At 34.2% G+C, this 13,008-nt stretch overlaps 1 protein-coding gene across 3 annotated transcripts in view; it reads left to right on the top strand.

The window, feature by feature from the left end:
• The window catches only part of ASCC3 (activating signal cointegrator 1 complex subunit 3), a 264,382-nt gene that overhangs the window by 222,129 nt on the left and 29,245 nt on the right, over positions 1–13,008 (top strand). For all 3 annotated transcript variants that reach the window (XM_051778158.1, XM_051778157.1, XM_051778159.1), the window contains exons 35-36: positions 1,729–1,840; positions 2,113–2,247. In XM_051778158.1, the coding sequence (XP_051634118.1) occupies positions 1,729–1,840; positions 2,113–2,247 (247 nt within the window). The remainder of the gene's footprint in view (positions 1–1,728; positions 1,841–2,112; positions 2,248–13,008) is intronic.

The following is a 13,008-nucleotide window of genomic DNA, read 5'->3' as shown; positions in this document are numbered from 1 at the left end:
GGAAAAAAAATCTGGAAATTACAAGACTGCTATTTAGCATTCAGGCTTTTTAAGTTATGATACTGCTATTTAAAAAGATAAATGTTAAAAACCTTGTTTAAGAAAATAATAGTGCAAATCAGATTCTGTAAATAAAGCAGTTATGGAAGAATGTTTGTAGTGTATAAAAATGAAATTCCATCTTTTGAAATTTGCAAACAGCAGCATTATAGTAAATGAAATCGAGCTTAACTCAGAGAATGGGATACATCTGCCCAAATATAGCATCAACAACTGCACTGGTTGTCTAAAGTTCTTTCTTTTTTCATCAGTGATTACATTTCACCGCATCCTAAAGCAGATCTTAAAATACTTCAGATTAATAGCATTCTGCAAGCACATATTTCTTTCAGTTGGTAATAAGGGGAGTTAAAAAACTAACTCAGGTGCAGCTGTAACTTTGTAAAATTGGCTAAAATTAATCTCGGCAGTGTTTTACAGCCAGTTGTTCACCTGCACAAAATAGCACTGAAAGAACCTACTCTCCTTTACAGCATGTGGTATTGTTTCAAGTGGAGTCCATCATAACAGTAGGAAGTCTTAGTAAAGCAACCAGTTAGAACAAAGTAGCATCTTTCATCATTGCTCAGTAGTCTATTTGTGCGACAGTATTTGACAGAATTAAATGAGCGGGGACTAACTTTTTTATTGTGGTTTTTAATATTTCAGTAAATCATCAATTTTTTTTTTGTTTGTTTGAATTCTGCTTTGAAATTGCATGATTTAATTGCTCTGCTTAAATTCGGAATTTTATACCTTTCTGAGCATGCTCAGTTTTTCTTTATTGCTCATTGAACTTAATTGTTAGTTTTTGAATTGGTGTCTCTGTTGAATCAAGGACACAAGTTCTTACTGCATTTTTGTCTGGAGTAAAAGTTCTCACTGCACTTATGTTAGTTTGTGTGAGTAAAAATCTATTAATGTGCCTTAATTCTACAGTTAAAAAGTGCAAACTTCAGTCACCGTGTCTTTTTTATAGGCTGGCATAAAAGTATGAACAGTTTTCCTTCACACAGAAGACAAAGAGCCTTTGTGACTATGTAGTTTACCTAAACATTTTACATGACAGTGAATATGTGAAGTAACCACATTGACAAATACCTTATTCTTTTTTTTAGCAATTTTAACTTTGAGAATAAAATGACACAGAAATATAACAACACTAACATTTAGATTGGTGTAAGTTTAATTTTTTAAGAGATGTCACTATATGCCTAGTTTTTACTTTCAGAGTTCCAGGATGTAAGAACAGTTGCTCTCCTGGGTGGGTTTTCTTTCTTTCTCTTGAAGTTAAAATGCTGGTACTTGTGTTAATATTGCTTGTCCACTTTCATGCTTATCAGGAAAGTGTACTTATGCAATCAGGAAAATTTTCCCACTAACACAATATAGCCAGTCCAGTTCTGTTTGTATCAACCTTTCTATTACTAGACAGATAAATTGCCATCTTTCCATATGTACATGCTGGTCTTATGTTGGCTACTACCACAAACCGTTTAAGAATTATGAATTTCTTTTTAGTCTTTATAAGATAATAGTTTTGTGTTTAATTGTTTAATGTGGATAGTTGCTGTTCCAAGTATGAGTGTTTTGTAGAAGCCTTGATAGTTTTCTTACAAGACGTTATTGTTAGAAATCTTCAGAGTGTAAAAAATATTCATGTAATGCATCTGTTTTCAATTTATCTAGTTACTATAACTTGGATGATGTGAGCCATGACACTATGAATAAGTACCTCTCAAGCCTTGTTGAGAAATCCCTGTTTGATTTGGAATGCTCCTACTGTATTGAAATTGGGGAGGTAAGACTAATCTATGCCTTACAAGATTCAGTAAGATACGTGCTCCTAAAAGTTGTGAACAGCAAGATACATACTCCTTGATTTGAGATGTTAGTTTGTCTATGGAGCTCTTTGTAAGGCATATGTTGAAAATTGTTGTGGCTAAAGTATGATGCTAAATCATTTTTGCTGTTCTCTCTTTTAAAGTAGTCTTAACATATTTCACAGTTATGTAGGAACCCTTAATATTGAACCACTTGGCAACCACGTATATTTGATTCCTCTTCTAACAGGATAATCGCAGCATTGAACCTCTGACATACGGCCGTATTGCTTCCTATTACTATTTGAAGCATCTAACCATTGGGATGTTCAAAGAGCAGTTGAAACCTGAAAGCAATATTGAAGAATTGCTCTTAATTCTGACAGTAAGTGCTGATATTTTCTTAACTTTAACATGCATACTTTTTGACTCTTTAAAGACAGAAGTGTATGAAAAAAACGCCCCAAAATAAGGAAAAGCCTTTCTTTCCTGATCTATAATTTAATTTTTTATTGTTTTGAGAAATATACCTGAATAATTTCTGATCTTTCAAGTGTTTCATCAAATCAGTGCATCAATATTAATTTATACATTTCTTTCTCTTCTTACGTCCCTTTATAGGGACAGGATCTATACAAATCTGATATTTGTCCTTTCTAAGTTAGGTATAATACTAAAATGCCAGAGTAATATCTGTATGTCCTAAATCTGTAGCAGGACCATCACATTGCCCTGGGACAATCTGGAAGATACAGCAACTTTAAGAATTAAGGGAAACACATGGGAAAAACCTCTTTCCTAAAATGTCTCCTTATCCTTTTCCCAGACACCTCATGATCCTTGAGGTCATAACCTGAAATAACATCATTTCATACTGTTAGTCTAGTGACTGTTTAATAGAGAAGTACAATGCAAGGCCAAAGACACAGTGTACAATGCACTGTGTTGGTATTACATTCTCACCATAAAAGAATCAGGGTTTACTCTGTTTTCCTTTTTAAGTACTTAAGTAGTTATATCTACAAAATCTCCTTTTTCAAAATGCTGTAACTACTTGTACACATGTACTTGAAAACAAGAAGTGCCTGAATATTATTCAGGAAAATTTATTTTTGCCCACTTATGATTATAGTCTCTGTTACATTATATACATTATACAAGTGGCCCAAATTCTGTAATATTCTGACTTCCAAGTGTTAACTTCAAAATTTAGAGTCCCATCTTGCAGTATTTATGTATATAACTTTTATATTCATTATTGTTTTGACATGCTGCCAAAAACTCTCTTAGGAGAAATACAAGAAGAAAAGTTAAAACAGTGCTATTCAACAGTTCGCAACTCAACAAAACCTGATCAGCATTTTATGACACTGGGAAAACCACTTTTCTAATACAGAGACTTTTCTTTCTGATAAATTTAAAATTACTTGCTGCAAACATTCAGAGTTACAGCTCAGAAATAAAGGCCACAGTAATATTTTATAATGGAAAGTGTTAGACAGCCTAAATAGGAGAATTGCTATCACTGACCCTGCAGTATCAGTAGTTCTCTTGTCAGAAAACATTGCAATTATATTAAATGAAATTCAGTGTACTCATCTGAATTCAAAATGATAATCATCCACAACTCCTATATGTCCTGTATGTAAAATAACTGAAATTTTAGGAAGAAATGTCCACATGTGAACAGAAGTTAAATAATACAATATTGAGTATTCGAGATGAGAGCTTTACTCCAGCTGTCATTAAAATCTCTTCTCTCTAGAGAAAATTTTCTCCACCTAGAAATGTCAGGATTTTTTTTTCTGATAAAATTGGGCAGGGAAAGTTTGAGAACAGCATTAGCAGAGATGGCATTATGTAACACTGCCTAAGCTAGTGAGCAGTATATGGAAGACGAATGATGGAAGCAGAACCTAGTGTTCCATGTCTTAAGTCCTCATGTATTTGAACTGCTTGCATTCAGGAAGTGCAAAAATAAATGGCAAATATTTCTGTGGTAGGTGAAACCTAGGACCCTACTATTAGGCAGAGATTGTAAAATTTTAAATTTATTAAGCTTGCTTTAATTCTTTCTAATTTTTTTCCCTAGAAATATAGTCTTTGAAGCTGTCCATTTACAATCCTAAGAGGAATGAGACTAAAAATAAAATTGCTTAGGGGTCAAAATGTGCCACATGTCAATTTAAAAGACGAAAAGGATATATGAATGCTGGATGCCATTAGAGCTGGCAGTGTTTGCTTACTTTTTATGGGGATGTTGATTTTCATAATTACCAGTGGAACTACTGTTCTATCTTGTTGAAGGTGTAAATTGAAAGGATTTTTTTCAGTCTGATGTAGTGTTGAAAAGAGTTGCCATTTCAACAGTTATCGCCAAGGATTTTTTTTTCCCCTAAACACTGTGAATTAATGAGTTTTATAATTACAGCAGTTGCTTCACACCTCTATTGTTAACCAATGACATTACATCTGCCTCACTCCACTATTGCCCTCCTCCTTCTTATTGAAGCATTTAGCAGTTTTGGCAATAGGGAATTACATGGCATGGGGTAAGTAGTCTAATTAGGTATAAGTGAAAATCCTGAGGGAAAAGGATGTTTAAAAAGTAATTTGAAGAATCTCTTAATGATGCTGGAACTGAAAGCTGTAGCTCTAGTACAAAAAGGTCTGTTATCATTACAAAACATAATTATAACTGTGATTATTTTCCTGATCACTCAGTTTTAAAGTTTTGAATTTTGGACTGTGTTTTTTAAAAATAACCATTGGAGCATTTCTCACGCAGTTGCAGGATTTTGTAAATGCAACACTTATTATTTGCTGGCATTTTTCATAATCTTGCAAACCTTTAGACATTTACAAGTTGTCTGATGTATATAAGGAAGGCAGAAGTGAACAATTTTAACAAAGAAAATCATGATTTTTTGGGTTTGAAATGGGATAATGACCAAATATATATGGAATTTGAAAAGGAACAAAAGTTTGTTTAAAACGAAACGAGGAAAAAACAAGATTGCCTTCAAGAATTCAGAAATTTAGGATTGGATTAAGGGGTTGAAATCTGAGTTTGATTAAGGGATTTTGAGTTTCAGATTGATACTTTTCCATGCTAATGGAAGTGTTCAAACATCAGGATTGTTCACCAGTGAATTGTCAAGGAATCTTTACAACTCACCTGAAAAAGTAGCTTTGAGTCATCCTGTTTCTGCTGTTGGTGGATCTCTCAAAAAAGTCACTCAACAGCAAGATTTGTTTCCACTTAGTAAAGGCTACTCGTAGTCTTCTGTGGTGCCTGTTCTTTTCTCTGTCTTTATTTTATCTTTTCATTTGATCATCTGCCAGCATTTTGCAAGATCAAATATATTTTTTTCCAGTATGCTGTACGGGTTGAGGTATTCATAAAATGAACAGGGAAAGGGCACATAAGAACAGCCCCACAGTCATGTTGGAAGTATACAGTAATAAGTGATTCAAATAGGTGGGTTACAATCCCCTCACGCTTTCCCTGCTCCTCTTGGATTCAGTTACTTTTGTCACTGACTTGTGCTAGTGGATGTGTATTTTTTTTCTGAGAGAAAATGTTTGATGATTTTCCATAGAGCTTTCTTTAAAACTTTTCTAACCATGCTCAGACAGTAGCAATCCAAATGAGCTTAATCACTGTTGAGTTATGGTGCTTCTTGCATTAAGTATTATTGATGAGAAAGTGTTCATGAATTATTACTGACAGGCTGGATTTCCCTGAGGTACCTAAAGACTGTTTTCTTTTATTCTGAAAGTTAGGTGCAGAGATTAAAACAGAGATCTAGGTAAAAAACAAAGAGATACTTTGGGGTGATTCTTGTCTTTTTCTACACAAACGTTTTTAAAATCAAATAGAGATTAGTCGTATCTTGATGAAAAAAAGTCTGTCTTGCTGATTGATCAGGATTGTGATGGCTAGATCTACTAGTTTTGTGATTTTTGGTGACTTGTTAGTATACTTACCTTGTTATCTGGTTAATATTTCTATTTACAGAGCAAATAATTTGTCATGCCTGTCCCTACCAGACAGTAAAGAAGAGAACATTATTACCGTCTTTCATCCCTTGTTTTATCTGCATGTTGTCCTTGATTTCTGTTTTTTTTTATTCGACCTACAAAAGAAAACTAGTTGTTTTTCATGTGTCTACTGCTGTCTTTCATGTAAACTGGTAAGAGATAGGTTTCTTTTGTTAAAAGCTTTCAGGGAGCTTAGAGACAGAACAAAATGGTATTTGTGTTATAGCGGGGCATACATGTCTGTCTTTCTGTGATGTAAACATGGACTTGAAAGTTTTTTATCCACATACCTCTTCCCTATATTTCTTTCTGAAAATTGATATGGTCACACTGGCTTGTATTAAACTAAGTAATTTGGAACTCAGCAGAAAATCTGTCATTGCTGGAGTCACAGATTTGGAAGGTATAAGGAGGAAGTTCATAAAACAGGCACTCTCCATCCCAGATAATAGATAACAAAAGAGTAAAGTTATTAATGCCTTATCTGTCTTTCATTGCCCATTAGATATTTGTACAATGAGATTCTAGATAACTCTATTAACCTGTGACTTTATTTTCTGTTCATCATCATTGGCACTAAGCAGGGAAATATGTGAGTCTTTGTGAATATTTACACTCTCAGTCTAAAATAATTTTATTTCCATATCACAATTTTATTGCTGGTTTGGTCTCCCATTAAGGGACCACAAAGGTTTCTGACTCAGTGATAAACCATCTTTTCAACAGGTCCCCAGTTAGGCACCAGGGAAGGGCAAATTAATAAATTACAAAATTACTGTTCAAGAAGAAGCAAGTTTTTTGTAACATTTTCCTGCAAGCCACGGCAAAAAAAATTGCTTTTAGGATATTTTAAGATATTATATAAAACTGGGTTTCTGCTCTATAATAATTGCAGAAAAAAATCAGATTGTTTTTCCTAAGTCAGTAATTTTCTACTTTAAAATTACATTTGTGTTTAATTTAGAAGAAAAGAAAGGTGCTACTATGAGTTTCTTCAAGGCATAAAAGCACAGCAAGACTATATTCATTACGTTACTCTTTTTGAATATGACATTTCAGTGTCAAGAATAGAAATACTTTATAATGTAAAATTTATATCAGATGAAAATCAATTACGTTACATGCTAACCTTTAAAGAACTTCCATATTTGATTTCACATCTGTCGTACTCTCTCAACAATATGAACATGACTGCTGTGGACACTTTGCAAATAGAAAGAGGCCTCAGCCATTATGCATATTTTAGTGACCCCTTGTAATAGAAGAAAACTGTTACCTCTTACCATTAAATCTTTTCTTTGCAATAAATCCATACCAAGGACTGTTCAATGCATAAATTTCATCCTAAACATAGGCATTCCCAGGATCATTTACTTAATTTTTATGCATTCTATATTCTCTGGATTTTAATATTTTAAAACATTTGTGCTTCAGTTCCCACTTGAAACATCCAGATGGTATCACAGTGTGTTTAATAAAATAGTTTAAATTTGAAAACAGTGTTTGGGTTCATGAAAATAAAACAAAATGTTATAGTCGATTTTAATAGCATCCAAATTTGATATTCAAAAATATCTTGTACGTAGCAGAAAAAGTACTTATATGAATACTCACACACTCAATTAGTCTTGAGTTTTCTCTAGTCCCAGTAGATGGAGCAGTTTTTAATGTTACGGTAATAATTGGATATACTAATTTTTTTTTAACATCATGACACAGCTGTTTCCTATTTTTCTTTTTCCAAAAGATTGTTTGATTTTTAGTTTGAAAGCATCATATGCTGCCTGCCTTTCCAGAAAAACACAGTCCATTGGTAAATCAGGCTAACAATGCCCACCACTGACAGCTAACTGAACATGGCATAAGTCTTCCATTTTTATGGCATCAATAAGAAAGAATTACAGTCAAAACCAGAAAATATAAAACTCTCCCATCTCCAACATGCATGACTTTCTAACCTCGGATTAACAGATCTCCTTCTTTTCTTGTCCAGTCTTCTTACTCAATTTCTGTCATTATGTGCCAGTTTAAAAAAAAAAAAAAAAAAAAACCTGAATCGATATTCAGGAAATTTAAAACCCATTTTAAAGTTGTAGTTAAAGGTTTTTGACATATATTTCCCATGAGGAAGGCCATAAAACAAAAACTGTTATCTTAGATATAATAAAGGTATTTGTTTAGGGTTTTTTATTTGTTTTGATTGCAGTGCATCGTCCAAGGGAAAAACTTCTGAAAGTGTATATAGCTGCAATAGTGGAAGGCAGTAGCCTCAGGCTATATACCCAGTTCAAACAGCTGCTTTAGTAACTGTTTCTGTCAGAAAAATGAGGAAATAAATTCCTTTAACAGGAGCTATAGGTGCAGTTATAGCAACAAAAGACCCGTGCATACCAATGGAAACTATTTTGATGAGCCAGGAGTTGTTACAGTTGTATATGCTAGGGCAGACAGAAGTACTGTCCTGGTCTTGTACTTAAAAACATGAATGTTGGCTGCCATTGGTGGCAAATCAGAGTTTGTCCTTGGTACGTACAGTAGAAGCAAGTTCGTTGATAGCAAGCTTGGTTTAGCTGACTGCTCAAACCTGAAGGCAATTCAGCGATGGAACATTTCTTTGTTTTAGCACAAACACCCTTTACTTATCAGTTGGCAGTTAGAATTGTAACCTTCATCATGCAAGATTTCGAATTATGCATAGTTGTGTACATGCAGCCATCTTTTGGAAAGTATTCATATGGAAAATGAAATGGCTTTCTTTTCAGCAGTCTTGTCATATGCCTTGATTTTCAAAAGTAAAATATATTTGTTGAAATAATGTTTGCATTTGTTGAAACAAAACTGCAGTTTTGAACAGCATCTTTATTAAGGTAAAGCTGAACATTTTATAATTTGCAATACTACTTTGGTAAATGGCTCTGTGTTCTTGTGCCCCAAGTACTCCAGAAGGCAGTCTTATAAGTTCAGTGTGCTTTTTAGCAAGTCAGTTCAAGTTCTGCCTTACTTTCTTCCTCTCAATCTGTAAATAAAGCACAATAAGCAAATTTAGGCCTTCTGCAGCCTGCAGTTCTTTTGTCTTCACTGCCTTCTAGGGAACGCCTTTGCTTTTGGTAGAATTATACATTTGTACAATATTTTATAACAGTTAACAATCATATAGCTGATGAATTTGTTTTTACAGAATAGAGTGACACCAACTGGGCCATACAGACTGCTGTTTAAAGGCACAAAAATGTTTTTGTCTGTCGGCAGAGAAGTTATTGCTTATAAAACTGTTAAGAAAGAAGATGACATATTGTTGCTTGTTCTCTGATTGGAACAAAAACTTCAGGATAAGGATTGGTTTGGCTGAAATAATTACATCATACAAGATTGGTATCCAGCATATATTGTTCCTTTAGCATAGTGCTTTAAAAAAAAGGACATAAGAGGATTACTGATCAGTCCTTAATGAAGTATCTGACACTTGTATTTGCCTATTTACATTTAGATTCTTTCTTTGTCTCATTTTCTGTTTTTTTTCCTTATGGGACCTGTCTAGTTTCAGAAATAGAATTTTATTTTAAATGTTGATGTTATATTATGTTCATCAGAGATGAACTTTTAAGAAATCTGCCTCTTCTATTATTTGCCTAATATTTACAAGATGTTTATTTAATAATTACTTAGGTTTGCTACCTGTAATGTTAGAAGAAATTGCAGAGGGATTTTTGCTACTAAAAGGCCTAAACTTTTCTTAGTATTTTGAAATTGGAAATTTGGTGTACCATGGGAAGGTTGCTTTTAGAGATCAAACAGTTGCAGATACTAAGCCTCTGCAGCTTAATAAATGTGATCCAGGCATCAATAAAAATATTAGAATTGACGTATCAGAAAACAGTCAAATTATGCACTTTTTAAAGTATTGTTGCCTGCGGTAATGCTCAAATACAGCTTTCCTTAATTTTTAGTAGGTCATTGTCCTGTTTCCCATGGAAGAGTCAAATCGGACATCACTAGTTTGATTGGGTTGCCCACATGCCAGCTTCCACTGCCTTCCATTTCTGTCTTCCAGTGGAAAAGACTAGCAAGCCAGCAGGGATTATTCAAACTACTAATTTTAAGAAAGAGAAACTATCTCAAGTCTATACCTTTCACATTATAGGGTGAGAAAATAGCTAAAATTCATCTCACAACAGGCCTCTTAAATGTTTCTCCTAGCAAGGTGAAGGAATGTTACCATGTTCTCTTATAATGTGTGTCCATGCATGTCTCTTGACAAAATATTTTTTAGGTACAACTGATGCATACAGTATTAAAAAATTTTATCTTAAGCATATTAAATCATTGAATGCATAGTATTTTGTAGGTTAAGGAGAGGAATTTCAACTGTTTTATCATTTGCTCAAGGTAATAAACAATGGTAAACAATATGAGGTATAGATAATAGATAATTTTTTCCTTTGCATATAATTGTCTTAATATTTACTATATGTAGTCATATAAGATGCTAATTTTTAATACTTCTTTAGCTATAAGAATGCATGTTTGCTTTCTCTTGATTCACACAGAACAGATGGATGCTTGACTGCCTGCTAATCCACAGCTGGAATGGTTTCAGCGGTTTCCACGTTGCTGGGTTAGAGTGGCTTTTCTAGTGGACTGAGAGGGCAGCAAGAGAGGGATATCATTATTCATCAGTATCCCAGTGGGATCGCTGCCAGCAGAGATTAATTTTTTCTGTTATGCTTGTAAAACAAGCTCAGGTGGAGTCTCTAATCCTCAGGGCACGGGTGGCAGATCAAGGAAGATGCTACAAAGCTAGTTAATTTTCAGATTCTAGGGGAAACAGAAGCTCTGTTAGATGTATAAATACATGATTGCAAATTTAAGTAGCTCAAATCCAAATGGGATCTTCCTAGACATCTGGTCCTGAAAATCTCAGTTTTCTTTGTCTTTTAAAAGAAGTTCTTAAAACTTTACACCAGAGGCAAAATTTCTACAAGTCTCTTAATCATCAGTTATCTTTCTGTTTTGTTTTTTTTTTTAATACAACTCTTACAGTTCACTTTAGATTAATGCCTTTATTTACAGGTCAGAAAGACCTAGTATAAGTCTGTGTAGGAAAACTGAGTTTACAATATTCTCAAAAATTTGTGTGCAGTGAACATCACCAAGAAAAATTATCACTGCGCTAGGAATATATGGTATGTCCCATTCCAGTAACAGCATGTTCTGTTAAGGTCAAGTGTGGTACAAGGGTGTTTTTGCCATGTAATTCTTTGTATCAGACCTGTGGTCATTCATGACAGAAATGTTGATAGCACTTCCTCAAATCAAGCACCCCAAAATGCTCACAGATTTTCTATTTGTTTAATAGACTTCAAAATTTTTTTTTTACTGACTTTTTTGCCTCCTCGGTGATTACCCGTCTTTCTCACCCTTGTAATTACCAGTGTTTTCCATCTCTGTATTTCCTTGTAGCCCTTGAGTTCTTCAAAACATTTATTTAGATTTTCAAGCAATGTTAATCCACATAGCTACACTGAAATGAGTGGAGATGTGCCAGTTTTTATCAGCAGGGAACTACCCTTATTGAAATTTACTTGCAGCAGCTGTCATTTCCTCTTAGACTTGTGTTTTTTTATTATAATATTAAACTATTTTCATTTAAAAGTGATCAGAGTTAGACCAGTAGCACTGGCTTGCTGAAAAGACATTGTTCATGTAGGCACCTTCCAAGTTTCCCATATATTTCTGCCAGTTCGTATTGTTCTTCTATTATTCTGGCCTTGAGCCTCTCTTGAACAGAGGCTGCTACTCATTTCACCACATGTTGACAGGTATTCACGCCTGTGAACTTTTTATTCCCTTTTGTCTCTGGTCACATAGTAGTCTAGATCCGGAATTTAATCCAGTACAAAAATGCAGCAGTGTGCATTTGCGGCTCCCCACTAGGGGAGCTACCACAGGTCAGCAGATTTGAAATCCGGTTTTCAACACACAGAGCTTTTACAGCTTACCATTAACATATACAGTATATATGGGCCCCATTTCACATAAAAAAATTAGTAGCACTCCTGTCTCCATGCAGAGTAGTATTAACTTAATGCAGAGATCTGTTAACTTCTTCCCTGGGTCTGGGCTCTGCACTGGAAGATCCCAATGGAGGATCAAAGCCAAAGATGGAAAATGACTGATCGCTTTCCCAGGAAAGCTCTGTGCCAGGATTTGCTATTACAATTTTTATTGCTATCATCATCTCAATCAGTGGTTGGGCCAGCTAATTCAGCCAAGCTCAGTTTCAAAATGTGGACAGACGTCCAAATGGAACTGAAGTAGATTTCTCATGACAATCAGACTTTTGAATGTATACTCGGAGAGGTTTCCCCAGTTTTGTCTTAGCACATTACTGAGTTCAAGCACTGAAAAGCTTTTCTGTATTAGTGCAATATAATCAGTTGCAGTACAGCCAGAACCAGTCAGTTTTAAATCTTTCCTATAATATGACTTGAGATTACAGGGAAAGTAAGTTGTGGGTCACTGCCCTATCTAGGTTTTAAGATTAAAAATAAATGGAGTGATGATAACACATGCAGAATGTACTGGTTCAAAGCATTCTCACGAGAAGTAATCAGAAAAGTCAGACCTGTTGGAGAGGCAAAAACTCAAATATACCATTTACAACAATAAAATGGAACAATTCTCTCACATTACAATAATTCACTTTATAAATGGAATTTATAACATTCCATTTATATTTCTTTGCTGTGGTCAAAATAACTTATTCTAGGTGAATAACTTAGAAACCTGAGAGGGAACTAAAGCCATATCTATGAAAGTTGTACAGGCTTAATACTATGAAAGTACCTGTACATTCAGGGGAAAATGTATTTTTAGAACAGGTTTTATTAGGACTGGCCAAAAAAAGTAGCGCCGAGTTATGGTTATGATCATAACCTTTATGAAATATGGATTGTGAGAGTTAGGACTTAGTAAAGTATGCAACTTAAAAAAGAAATTATCCTGAAACAGAATAGTTCTCTAAATATATTATTTAACATTTGGTAAAATAATTGCAACAATTGTATTATCTATTACTGTATCTTCCCCTACACTGAAACTC

The sequence above is a fragment of the Manacus candei genome, unplaced genomic scaffold, assembly GCF_025592945.1.
Source record: "Manacus candei isolate 608988 ecotype Guabito, Panama unplaced genomic scaffold, ASM2559294v1 h1tg000011l, whole genome shotgun sequence".
Classification (NCBI taxonomy): domain Eukaryota; kingdom Metazoa; phylum Chordata; class Aves; order Passeriformes; family Pipridae; genus Manacus; species Manacus candei.
The sequence above is the reverse complement of the archived record's forward strand: the minus strand, read 5'-3'. Positions and strand labels throughout refer to the sequence as shown.